Genomic DNA, 14120 nt, shown 5'->3' with positions numbered 1-14120 from the left:
GATTTCTCCTCACCATAGCAGTCTCCTCCACAAATATTACACACCAAAATGCTGTAATATATGTTTACTGAATGGATTATGCTGTAGTGCTGTGAGAGGAAGGGTATTCTGGAAAACAGAGCAGATCTAGTTGAACTGCCACGGGGAGGAGGGGGCAGTGAATCTCTCTGGATCCAACTCAGTTCTTGGTGTACAAATGTCCATTGGAAAAACCCTTTCTCTTTTTGGCATTTGGCTGCATCTATGCACAAAAATGATAGCCAGCGTTGTGTAGTGGGTTTGAGCGTTGGACTACAACTCTGGGCATGAGGGTTCGATTCCCTGCTCCGCCATGAAAATCCACTGAGTGACCTTGGGCAAGTACCACACTCTCAGCCCAAAAAACACTAATGATAAGTTTGCCTTAGGGTTGCCATAAGTCAGAAATGACTTGAAGGCACACAAAAACAGCATGAACAAAAGTAAGTCCAGTTAAGAGTTAGGTTGGAAAATAATCTGGGAATATGGAATATATCTCTTTTGGAATGTTTGTCTTGCGTCTCCTTTCAGATTAAATAGCAGTAAAATGTATTGGCAACTGGCTTTATTTCACTGAGCCATTGATATGGAACTATATTTAAGGGTCTGCTTCTTGGTTATAAAACATCTTGTACTTTGAGACTGAGATTTCTGTATTAAACTGTACATGGTCCAATCTGAATTTGGCTAGCAGTGGCACCAAAGGGAAGTGCATAATTTTCAGTCACAAAGGGGTTCCAGAAAAGAAAAATATTGCATAGAGAATCGTAGTGCATACTGATATGCTTGAATGGTTTGTATTATCATTTTCTGGAAAGTATTATGTATCTTCATAATTGTTATTGGACTTATCTGTTTTGCAGTTTATGTTCCATTTAAGAAGATCTCCTTTCTTGCAAGTTTTCAACAACAGTCCTGATGAAAGTTCCTATTATCGCCATCATTTCATGCGCCAGGATCTGACTCAGTCACTTATAATGGTTCAGCCAATCCTCTATGCCTATTCTTTCAATGGACCCCCGGAGGTATGGCAGTGTGGAATCAGTAAGAAGAAACAATGGAGACTGTTTTGTTTATTCCTGTTTCATTTGTTTTGCATTGAGGTGGGCAACAAACCAGACCACCCATTTTTTTGTGGCCACAAAAGAACTGCCACTCATTTTTTAAATATAAAAGGACTATCAAGAAGTGTGATTCTCATGTAAAACAAAGGATGTAAGCCCTGTGAACCTTGTTTTGATCAATAGTTCCCTCCCCTTCTTGGAATAGCTTCTGGCCATTTTCAATTTTGTTTTTTGACACTTTTTAGTCTTGGCAAAGTCTCAGCTTTTAATAGGTCTTCTGGGAAAAGTGGGAAGGTTGGTCCCTGAATCTTTTGAAGTTGTCAAGCCCTGGTTTAAATTGTGTATAAGGACTCAATTCACTTGGAAATATATGCCAAACAAATAAGCAAATCTGGAAAAATATGAGCTAAAAATAATCTTATATGAGCTGAATCTTACCCCCACCAGATACTAACCCAAATCTTGTTTTGTTTTATTTTAACCATGCCTTTCTCCCAGCATGGGACCCATGCCAATGTAGAACAAATTAAAACAAAGTAAAAAAAAACACGATGTGATTAAAACCACAAAGTTAAAATTGTTTTAAACACTTTTAAACATAATGAAAAGGCTGAAAGCATAGCATCACCCACTGAAAGGTAGACAACTGTAGGTGATATGTTGATTCCAGAGGATGCTCATGTTTTGAATTCAAAACCTTCAAGCTGGCCTGTGAAATCAAGATCCCTCATGACAATTGGAGGTTATTCCTCTCCCACTACAATTCCATATCACAAGGGCCCGTGCTCCTCTGGAAAGGAAGGGAATAACACCATCTGCTCTTCAATTTGTAATTCTAATTTAGATTATATTTCAATATAATTTGCTCTTTTGAGCATCTTGCCTAATTCAGTGTGAGAATGCAGGTTTTTAAGCAGGATTCTGCTTTTTTTTTTTTTTTTTTGGGCTGGTTTTAGACTGGCAGGTAGAGCAGAGGGGAAAGCACCAGCTTCTGGAAGGTCATTCTGGAAAACACTATGTGCCTGCAAATTTCAGCATCCTTTGCTTTTCCAACTGTTATTTCCCCTGAGAAATCCTGTGCAGGTGGGAAGCATGCATGAAGGATGCTTATGTCCAACGCTTCTACCTGTCTTGTCTCTTCCAAAGATTGATTGAGAGTTCCTGCATGGCAGGGGGTTGGACTGGATGGCCCTTGCGGTCTCTTCCAACTCTACGATTCTATAAGAAAAGTAGGGGCCAGAGAATGTACTTTTGGCACCTTTTCTCAAAGATAAAAATTCATAAATCCAGAAATGCCATAAAAAGAAAACATTCTGCTGTCTTTTTCCAGGAAAGGGGAATCACTCAATAAATGCAATACTTGTTTTCATATCAAACCTACACTTATTTTCCTGCTTTAGCAACTCAAAATGCTTCATTTATAATTTAGTATACAAAATAATGCTATTTGATATATTTATGAAAATTAATTTAGTTTGTATAAGCAATACTGGAAATATACCCTGTGCTAAAGAGAAAGCTACAAGCTGCTTCACCTGGTAATAGTTTTAGTTTTTGTATCTTTGCTATTTATATTTTAGTTTTTGCTCTCTCAGAAGTAGGAGGAAACAAAAACAGAACCCCCAAACTTTGTAATAAACCAGCTAAATTGTATTATTTGGACAAAAACAATCACATGTGACCACAATCTTAAGAACTAATCAATTGGCATATCTTCTTGAGCACTTGTTCTCAGAGCCACAGACTAGCAGCTTCTTTGATTATTGTGGTGATAATGCTGTTATTGGAAATGGGAGAGTGCCTATAGCCCTTAAAATCCCCAGAGGTGTACTTTTAGCTTGCTTCTCTTATTTCACTGTTGTTCACCTTGAAGCAATATCCATTATGGGAACTTTAGTGCAGTTGATTATAGCTCCAAGCTTTGCTTTGCTTTGCTTTTTTGGTTCATCTGCATTTTATGTGTGACTGGAGCTTTAACAGCATGTAAACAAAGGAGGAGCTGTAAAAAAACGAGAATCAGAAATACTGCTGATCACTTCAGTTGCAGAATGATGTATGAGTTGTAACCCTTTGGATAGTAGCTGTTGTGTGGGTGTTCAGGTATATGCAGTGAAAGAAGTTGGACTATGGTTGGATTACTGCATATAGAATCTATAATAGTATAATATGTGTGGTACATTTACCTAGAAACTTTAATTTGACATTTAAAATTCAATTTGTCAAAAGTGTATTATCACAAGCTGTGAAGCCCCTTGCCTTTCATGAAGATGGTAGTATCTTTTAGGTGCAGAAATGCATCTTGGAGAATACATCTTGTGTACTGTATATGTCTACAGTAGCCATAGAAATTACGCTTGTATAATTCTATTGACCCTCTCACATATTAATCTTCATACTATATGTTTCCTGGCATTTTGAAGGAGTAAAATCTTGTCTTAAAAGTAATTTATATATTCTAGGGGGTGGTGGTGATGGTGGTGACACTTAATCATTGTTTTCTTTATGATCTTCAATTTTTCTGCGTTTTTTCACTGAAAAAAGTTAAAATGTATCTTTTGGAAAAATATGAGGGGTGTGAAGTTTCCCCGAGTCTTCTCAGCTTTAGTTAGATGGAACAGTGAGCTGCTGGGTACCACTGCCTGAAGTGGCAAGAGTAACCTTTAGGCACTGAATTCCCATGCTCACAGATTCCTGTGTGGAAAAAGCTTGTCAGGTGCCCTTGCCACACAACTTTCTAGCAGTCCTCAGGCAACTGCCGATGTTGGAACAAAGGAGGTGGCTGGGAGGTGAAACACCATGACTGTTCAACAGTCTTGCCTACCGTTGCAGCTTCAAAGGTGGAAGGAAGTTGGCTGTCACCAGAGGGAGCTGTGTCACTCACCTTGAGAAGTCTGTTTATAAGGTTCAGATTTTAGCTGCATTATAGGCAAATTTCAATTATAATCACTTCTAAAGGTTATGTAATTCTTAAATGTACCTGACATGAGTTAATCTTTAAAAATAATTTTATTATTCTGCATGAATATTTGACACTTGCCTTCATTTTTGTTAGCCTGTTCTTTTAGACAGCAGCAGTATTTTGCCTGATCGCATTCTCCTCATGGACACCTTTTTCCAGATCCTTATTTATCATGGAGAGGTAAGATCAAATCACTCTTCTTTCCATATGCTTCTCTTTGGATATATTTACTAAGAATAAATAACTGACACCCCCCCCCCTTCACACCTGCAAATAGGACTATTAGGGGTTATTTCCAATGCAGTGTTAATTTTCAGAAGGATATCATGTTTGGTTGCTTCTGTTAAAGAAGAGCTCAGCAGACTTGCTAAATGCATGAAGCTCCTTGCCAAAGTTCTTCAGGATATACTTTAGTGTGCTCATCTTGGAGACTACTCAGGGCTCTTGTTTTACATCAGGGATGAGCTGTCTCCCCTTCAAGCAGATATTCTGTGTGGATCTGTATATTGGCAGTTGTGAAGGCCGCACCTCTCTGTGTGTCTTTCTCTTTCAGTACCATCCATACCAATCCCGTCTCCTTCTTTCTTGCTGCTTCTTTCTTTCTTTCTTTCTTTCTTTCTTTCTTTCTTGCCACTTTCTTGCCACTGGTCTCTTGCTTAAAGGCTTTTGTAGACAAAGGCCACATGACATTAAATGTAGGACTGTAGGTACCCACTTCGGTACATGAATAATCTATAACATAATTTATCTGCATAAATACTTTTAAGCTTTGACAGCTAATACCTGCTTTATACCTGTTGTAGTCATAGAATGCATATTCTTGAAAAGTTTTAGCCTATGTGAATAATGTATATGATAGTAAGTAACAGGAGAGCCTCTGTGGTATAGTGGTTTGAGTGTTGAACTAGGACTTTGGGAGACTAGGATTTGAATCTCCACTCAACCATGGAAACCCACTGGGTGATCTTGTGCATGTTGCGCTCTCTTGGCCTCAAAGGAAGGGAATGATAAACCTCTCTGAACAAATCTTGGCAAGAAAACTCTGTGTTAGGTTCTTGTTAGGGTTGCCATAAACTGAAAACAGCTTGAAGGCATAAAACAACTGTAAGTAAGTAAGTACTTGTATGTCTGATTATTATGGCATAGTTCTTTTAAATACATTGAGACTATGCATCACATTTAATGGAAGCTAGGCATATGAACACAGAGACTAATAGAGCGGTTGCTTGAAAAATTTGGAAAATTGTGTGATTGTTATTCAGAACGTAATGAACTATCATTATTGATTATTCTATTTCAGTAAATGATCATTACTTGTAAAACATTAATTAACTGGTCTATTGCCTGATACTTATTTTTTACTTCTGACATTTTGAGTTATGTACAGCTTATTTTTGGAGATATAAAAATTTGCTCTTAAATTATTATTCTAAAGACCATAGCACAATGGCGGAAGTCAGGCTACCAGGACATGCCCGAATATGAAAACTTCCGTCATTTGCTCCAAGCTCCATCAGATGATGCACAGGAAATTCTTCATTCCAGATTTCCAATGCCACGGTACATTGATACAGAGCATGGTGGTAGTCAGGTAAATTAATGCTAGTTTAATTTATAGAGTCTTGCTACTAAATCAAGATAGGCTACATCAGAACTGGTCTTGCCTCTATAAATTTTTATTTCATGTAAATTATAATTAAGCATTTAGCTTACTGATACTGTGATGGTATGAAACATGTGCTTTAGTACTAAGTTGTGGATAGAGGTTTTGCTGCTTTATGTATGTCTCTAAACGGTTCTTTGGCTGAAACGATTCTGACAGGCCACCAGCAATTCTATTGCCAATATGTACACATGGTTTTACTAGAGCAGGGGTGAATAAAATGCAGCCTATGGGCTCTCCTGATGCCCCCCTGGTCACCCCCCCCCCAAAAAAAAATGTTTTCAACTTTTTAAAAACAATTTTTGTTGCTGTTGTTGCTCCTAAACCGAGAGGCCCTTCTAAAAAAAAGAAACTGGGATTAAAAAGGGAGTGACTTCAAGTCACTTCTTTTTTTTAAAAAAAGATCTCTCCTTGGCCTAAAATGGCCAGGAGGCCTTATATGGCCAAAACGCCCCCCTTTCTGTGACAGGAGTGCACTGTGGAAGGCTCAGCTCTCCAAGCTCTCCTGGGGGCCTAATGCGCCTCCCTAGCCTCCCACAGTTGCACATCCCTGCACTAGAGCCTCCCAGTTACCAGACCATTAGCCATCTGACTTTCATTTAGCATTCAGCTGAGCTTGGAGATATAGCGTAGTAACATGGTTACTTGGGGGCATATTGGTTTGTCATAAAAACATATGTACACATTTATAGATAATAATATATACTGATCTTGTTCTTGGGTGCTTAAAGAAACTGAGGGCCGAAACAGACGGCCTGGTAAATCCAGCTTCAGGGCGGCTTGGGGATGTGGTGTTTACATGCTGCATGCCTCCAAACTGCCTAGAAGCCACCCTTGCTGACCAGACATGCCAGCTTAACAATGCTCCAGGAGTGCTGCTGGAGTGCTGGAAAGCCAGCTTGGGCTGCAGTGGGGCCGGAAAAACTGGCTTTTCGCTGGCCCCATATTCATGGGGGTCTTGTTCCCCTAACCCTAGTGAATATGGAGGGACAACTGTGATTCTGTGATTCTGCTTTGCAAAAAGGGTTGATTTCATGCCGATAAGAAATAATTGAAAGGTCTCAGTTATATGAGTATTTATCCCGAGTATTTATCTCTTGATAGTGATTACTTAGCAGTTTAAAATATTTTCAATCTAAATGTAGGCTAAAACATTAAAATATATGTATATAATTTGGTAGTCACTGTCTGTAGGCTTCTTAAACTGCTTTAGGGCAGTATGCAAAGAGTAGGTCACAGATAATCATTCTTGTCATAAGAAGTCAGAAAATTTTCATGCTGAGGTGTACATGGTAACTTTAATAATTATTCAGAAGAATAACTTTCATTTTTCTTTTTTCAAAGGCTCGTTTTCTGCTATCTAAAGTTAATCCCTCTCAGACACATAATAATATGTATGCCTGGGGACAGGTAAGTTTCAGTATGGTTAATGAAACCCTGACTTTCCCTTTTCTCACACTTTTAATCTCTTTTAATCTATGGGGCACAATTTGCAATGTATCAGACTATAAGTAGAAGGCAAGGGGACCATACATAATGTTCTGGCTAATAATATCCAGTCATTAGAGGAACACTGGGTTTCCAGTCTAATACACAGCAACACTGCATCTCTCATGGAGAACTGCTGCTGCATAATCAGTACAATACTTGTAAACAGAACAAGGATCTAATTTGTCATAAACAGTATACCGTATTCGAGCCAAAGCTGGACTAAAACAGGTAATCCCTATGTCCAGCATCTGAGTGACTGCAGTAGTAACAGTGCTGACGCTACAGTAGACTTTGGGTTAACCCAGCTGTCAGTTATTAGATCAAGGGAATTATGCTATATGGTATGTTTGATATGGTCAATTGACTAATCAATAAACTTTAAACTACTATATGATATTAATCTTTGACTTTGGCTTTTACAGTTCATGTTTACATGAAATATTCTAGGTCTTCGTTATCAATGAATGTGGTGTCATTTCTTTAAAACTTTTCTCTTCTCCTGTAGGAATCTGGAGCACCCATTCTTACAGATGATGTCAGTCTGCAAGTCTTCATGGACCATTTGAAGAAACTTGCTGTATCAAGTGCTGCCTAAATGAACGTGTGGAGTCTTAGGAGATACTGACTAGCTGAATTAACATTTCAGCTTTATTATACATTTTATATAATTGCAAAATGGATGCTCTGATGTGCGCAAGCTGCCTAGCTCCATCGTAAAGCAATGTAATTTCCAAGAGAGCCCATTTATTATAAAAGGCCTGAGTACAAACAACAGTTTTGAAAAGAAATTGGATTGGGATTTAATCAGAGAATAGTCTTTTTGGTTTCAAAGATTATATTGTAATTTGTCTTAGTCCATTGATTATAATTTTGTACTGTCTTTTATATTCTAATGGTGGACAATATTATTTTGGCTTGCACTGCAAAGACATTGCAAACATAGTATTTTTTAAAAGTCCATTGCCAGCACTGCGCTACCATGATTTTCATTATGTTATTTTTCATGTTTATTCATTTGGGCTAGAAAAAGAACAAAGAAAACTGACCATAAAAGATATATATTGGGGTTTTTTGTTTTTTTTGGAAATCTGAAATTATTTATTTTCTATAATCAGCTATACATTGATAGTTTAGTAAGAGTTCTTTTTTGTTGTTGTTCTTTAGTGTGTTTGGATTGAAAATTCTTTGTATCCTTCCTAACTCAAGAAGCTGAACAAGCCAAAATAGAAGAAGAATTGCTGTTTGTTATTCAAAACTTACATTTTGACAGTTCTCTTGATAATCTCTGGCGAAGCCTGTAAGTGATACAGTTAGTTGAAACACTATTAAATGTGACTGCTCTCAGAACAGATGCAAATTGATATCTTGTACCTGTCAGCAGAGTATAGGCATGGGGAAACACACACAGTACAGTACCATAAACAAAAGCATATTGCTGCCTGTTTCCACAAGTAAGGAATACTTTTTTATTATAGCCATATACTATTATGACATTGTGTGGTTTTTGTGTTTTGTTTGGTTTCTGTTTTGTTATAAATTATGCAGTTTGCGATTCCAGCTGAAACAGTATTAAACAATACATACTGTAATTGTAATAAATCTGGTAATACTCAGTTTCAGATTTATTTCCTTAAAAACAAGCAAATTCACCTTTTAATAATAAAGTTTTAAGTACAAAACTGATGGTTGCATTCTTATAGCTGTTTCTTCTCACAATACATAATTTTGATAATAACTTATCCATTTAGTCAATGGAGAAAGATATTCAAATCCCAGGATTCCATATTCAGGAACCATTCCATTGAAAGTAAAATATTAGTGCTATAACTGTATAGTGTGAAAGGGCCTCAGCTTGGACAAGTTAGTTTTTTAAAACTATGACTTTGGAATCCCTCACCTAGCATGACTCCTGTAGTCCAAAAAAATTAATATCCAAGCTCTATGATGTATAATCTGTATAACACGACCCCTGTTCTTAAAGTGAAATAGCTGATAGTAGAAAATTATTTTCTATTCCCTATCTATTTTCATACAGATCAATGTGATCAGAGTGACAGAAGGTTTGAATGAAACTGAATAGTGTATTGAACAAACTAAATATTTTGAAGAGAGGCAACAGAGAGGGAAAGGAGGAAAGCAGCTTCATTGCATTGGCCTTGCTGAGAGACTAGCTTTGTTGGACTTTTCCCTCCTTCAGCTGTAACTAGCCAACCATTCCACCTATAGAAGCAGCTGCAGTGATAGGAAGTAGGTCCATCACATCAGAAAAGACCAGCTCTTTTTAAAACTCATCTCCTCTGTGAACTGTTCCCAATGCATGTGGCCATTATTAACTAATATGGAACTTTTGAAAATGATTCCAGAGGTTACTTGCTTTCCATTTCCTTTTTTTTTTCCTTGTGTTGTGTCTTGGACTGTAAGCCTTCAGACAGGAACTGTCTTCACTTTATATAAGCTGCTTTGAGAGTGCAGGAATGCATAGCAAAAACAATTAGAAAAAATACTTTAAGTCTATGTCATACCTGAAGAAGGTGGCTGTGGCATCCTTTGCTAAATGGATGGAGTAAGGAGGTCCTAATGGTCTAAAACCAGAGTAGACCAATTATTGAATAAGTGGAAACTTGGTAAATCAAAATTTGTGTAAGTTCCATTGATTAAGTGTATTTGCTCTATTTATCGCAAAAAATATTAGACCTAGGATGTTCTTGGAATGTAACTCCCAGCATTCCCTATCATCGTCTATATAAGCTAGGGCTGCTGGGAACTGTAGTTCAACAACATATGGAGAAACATTTCTCACCCTTATACTTATTTGCAATCACAGATATTAATTGTTACTCTTGTGCAGCCCTCTAGTTGTATTTCAGCAGGAGAATTATACAGCCTTCCAGTTGTTGTTGGACTGTAGCTCCCAGCACTTGATATTCATGTGGGGTGCAATTTTAGTTTTCCAGGGTGTTAACCCTTTTAAAGGGAAACAGAAATATGCAGGTATGAAAGTTAAACTTGTTAGAGTTCAGCTTTTACCAGCAGAACAGCAAAAGTGGGGGTCAGACTATTATTTTAAAACTGTCTTCCTAGAGAATAAAGGCTTACTCCAAAAAACAAATAATAACTTTAATAAAATTATAACAAACTAAATCCTAGAATCCTAGAATCATAGAGTTGGAAGAGACCGCAAGGGCCATCCAGTCCAACCCCCTGCCATGCAGGAAATCCAAATCAAAGCATCCCCAGCAGATGGCCATCTAGCCTCTGCTTAAAGACCTCCAGGGAAGGAGACTCCACTACACTCCAAGGGAGTGTGTTCCACTGTCAAACAGCCCAACATTAGTTCTTCCTAATGTTGAGGTGGAATCTCTTTTCCTGTAGCTTGCATCCATTGTTCCGGGTCCTGTTCTCTGGAGCAGCAGAAAACAAGCTTGCTCCCTCCTCCATATGACATCCTTTCAAATATTTAAACAGGGCTATCATATCACCTCTTAACCTTCTCTTCTCCAGGCTAAACATCCCCAGCTCCCTGAGTCGTTCCTCATAGGGCAAGGTTTCCAGACCTTTCACCATTTTAGTCGCCCTCCTCTGGACACGCTCCAGTTTCTCAATGTCCTTTTTGAATTGTGCCCAGAACTGGACACAATATTCCAGGTGGGGCCTGACCAGAGCAGAATACAGTGGCACTATTACTTCTCTTGATCTAGACACTATACTTCTATTGATGCAGCCTAAAATCACATTGGCCTTTTTAGCTGCCGCATTGCACTGTTGACTCATGATCAACTTGTGGTCTACTTGGACTCCCAGATCCCTTTCACATGTAGTTTCATTCAGCCAGGTGTCCCCCATCCTATATCTGTGCATTTCATTTTTCTGCCCTAAGTGTAGTACCTTACATTTCTCTGTGTTGAATTTCATTTTGTTAGCTTTGGCCCAGCTTTCTAGTCTATTCAGATCATTTTGAATGTTGATCCTGTCCTCTGGGGTATTAGCTATTCCCCCTAATTTGGTGTCATCTGCAAATTTGATAAGTATGCTCCCAATTCTGTCATCCAGGTCATTGATAAAGATGTTGAATAGCACTGGGCCCAGGACAGAGCCCTGTGGGACCCCACTGGTCACTTCTCTCCAGGATGAAAAGGAGCCATTGTTGAGCACCCTTTGGGTTCGGCCGGTCAACCAATTACAGATCCATTTAACAGTTCCTTTGTCTAGCCCACATTTTACAAGCTTGTTTGCAAGAATGTCATGGGAAACCTTGTCAAAGGCCTTACTGAAATCAAGATATACTATATCCACAGCATTCCCTTCATCTACCAAGCTGGTAATTTTGTCAAAGAAAGAGATCAGATTTGTCTGGCATGACTTGTTTCTCTGAAACTCATGTTGACTTTTTGTGATTATGGCATTGCCTTCTAGGTGTTCACAGACCCTCTGTTTAATGATCTGCTCTAGAATCTTTCCTGGTATAGATGTCAGACTAACTGGATGATAATTGTTGGGATCCTCTTTTTTCCCTTTTTTGAAGAAGGGAACAATGTTTGCCCTCCTCCAGTCTGCTGGGATTTCTCCTGTTTTCCAGGAGTTTTCAAATATGATTGCCAATGGCTCTGATATTATATTTGCCAGTTCTTTTAGTACCCTTGGATCCTAACTGGTGTTACTATAGCAGGAAGAGACTGTTAACCTCACTCAGAGGAGACTGTTACTCCATCTTAGACTGAGAGGAGACTGTTTATAATCTTGCGAGAAAGTCTGTTAAACAGCCTCCAAGATTGAGTGACAGGAGTCACATGTATAGGTAGAATGAGATAGATAGAGGGAAAGCCCTGTCTATCTAAGGAGGGAAAGGAGAATGCAAACATACATTTTCTAACAATTCTAGCTAAGGTTGCTGAGACTTGCAATTCAAAAATGTCTATAATCAGCAATGTTTTGCTAACAGGCACTGCTAATGACGTAATTGTCATTATCAGTAATTTTCTATTTAATTTTCTCTTCGCCATCACTGCCTACAATCCTACCCATGGCAATGAGTATTATGTTGTTAAGGAAAAAGCAACATGGGATATACAGTGAATGAAATAAAACATGTATGTGAGAGTCAGGGTGACTCAGCAGAAGCAATTAGAAGCCACACAGGTGTAAAAGGTAATGGAATTAACAAGTCCTAAATGCCAAGGACAGAAATGTAAAGTGGATAATTGAGAACACCTGAGAATTGTTAAGTGGTCAAGGCTGAGATGATGAAATCATTAATTATGGGTTGAACCAAGAGAACCAATGAGAGTGGATGTACACGCCCACTGGGTGGAAACAGACAACAGTGGGTGGTATTTTGCAATGACTATAATAATGGCTATGAATCCCAATGTATTTTGTGGGTAGTAGTAGTGGGTAGTAGTGAGGAGTTGTATTGGATAGTTTTGGAGCTGTATATAGTAGAATAAAGTAGATCTTTTATATAAGACTACTGAGTTGTCTGGTGTCTTGAGTGAAGATACAAGAGCCAGCTGGATCCTGAAGAAGTGGGAAGACTTCTGTGGAAGCAAGAGTGAGAAGGCTTGGAGAGTTTGTCAGGGTCTTCAGCCTATTCTCTGTAACTCTGCTGCTTTAGAGCAAAGCTTTAACCACTGGCCAAAACTGGTCAGCGCCGGTGCGTAACAAGGTGGTGAGTTCGAGCCAGAGGTGAAGAGCTACAACTCCCATCATCCCTAACATATGTAACCTAAAATTTGGGATCACACTTCATAGATTCAATGAAGTGAGGAAAACTCATGCTTTCATAAATATATTACTATGATGGACTCTTTGCTTTTGCAAAAAGAGACTAACACTTCCTTTAAAGGAAATAACACTTAAATACCCAAATCCTCGATCACAGTGTACATTATGTAACATTACATATACTTAGCTATGTAGCAGAGGTACTAAGAAACTCTGATTGTGAATTGGGAAGATGCATAACAGGACATAATTGGTGTTTCCTAGCCAGTGTCCTGATGGCCAATAGCACTGATGCACAATGGGATTGTTGTGCATTGGTCATGTTGTGCATCCATTCCAATGCATATCAGTCATTTTGCTGGCTCCCATACATAGTGACATCAGCCCTTTGCTGCTGTAATGTAACAGCAGCCCTTTACTGGAACTGCCTAATTCTAATTTTTGCAGACTTAAATCTTAAATCTACTTATGAAGATGTAAATTCCCAATAGGATTCCAACTATTATCTTTAACATTTATCTTTACCCCTAGTTCAGTGCAACCTGCTCCCAGATAGTTCGTACATAGTTGCAGACTTAATGTCTTGCCAGTTTTTGCAAGCCTCAAGAGGGCAGTAGCATCTTATGCTGAAAATAATTTACACTGTGCTAATTCTAAAAGTGTAGTCTGTTATTGGGTGCTCTACATCTTAACTTTTAAATGCCAGAAATATAGTTTCCCTCCGTTCCTTGGTTAACTGGCTAGTCAAATGACACATAACGGTGTATTCAAATGAAAATCCCTCTTGAGGGATGAGTTTAGGCAGGTAAATTGTTCTGATTGAACAAGCTTCCCTAAAACATTCTCTCAGTGATACTGTAGCTGCAAAAGGATCACAGAGCACCATTTTGAAATAGTATAGTAATGTAAAACTGGTATAGCATCCTGAAGAGTGAATGTGATACTGAAACGAAAGTTTCTAAGATCAGATAAATTAATATATATAGATAGATAGTATGGCTATCAAAGATAGCAATTCAGCAAATACACAGCACAGGTTTTATTTCTGCCTTTTGCTAAAAAGTTTTAATAATGCAGGATGAACCAAATTAAGGCCTGGCACTGGAACTGTATAGGTTTCATGACTCAGAATCTTATGTTTATAAATTCTGTGCTAGAGAATAGGCAGAAATCATACCAGGACCCACAGACTGGAGTTACAACC

The 14120-nt window shown here is 38.3% G+C and overlaps 1 protein-coding gene across 4 annotated transcripts in view; it reads left to right on the top strand.

Annotated features, from left to right (window-relative positions):
* The window catches only part of SEC23A (SEC23 homolog A, COPII component), a 36656-nt gene extending 27782 nt beyond the window's left edge, over positions 1–8874 (top strand). For all 4 annotated transcript variants that reach the window (XM_089522145.1, XM_089522146.1, XM_089522147.1 and 1 more), the window contains 5 exons: positions 882–1043; positions 4135–4221; positions 5477–5632; positions 7049–7114; positions 7701–8874. In XM_089522145.1, coding sequence (XP_089378271.1) covers positions 882–1043; positions 4135–4221; positions 5477–5632; positions 7049–7114; positions 7701–7790 — 561 coding nt within the window. In that variant the 3' untranslated portion in view covers positions 7791–8874. The remainder of the gene's footprint in view (positions 1–881; positions 1044–4134; positions 4222–5476; positions 5633–7048; positions 7115–7700) is intronic.
* The last annotated feature ends 5246 nt before the right edge of the window (positions 8875–14120 follow it).

The sequence above is a fragment of the Sceloporus occidentalis genome, unplaced genomic scaffold (assembly GCF_023333645.1).
Source record: "Sceloporus occidentalis isolate IW3139 unplaced genomic scaffold, rSceOcc1.0.p SCAF_4, whole genome shotgun sequence".
In the NCBI taxonomy this organism is placed as follows: domain Eukaryota; kingdom Metazoa; phylum Chordata; class Lepidosauria; order Squamata; family Phrynosomatidae; genus Sceloporus; species Sceloporus occidentalis.
This window is presented reverse-complemented; position numbering and strand designations above follow the sequence as displayed.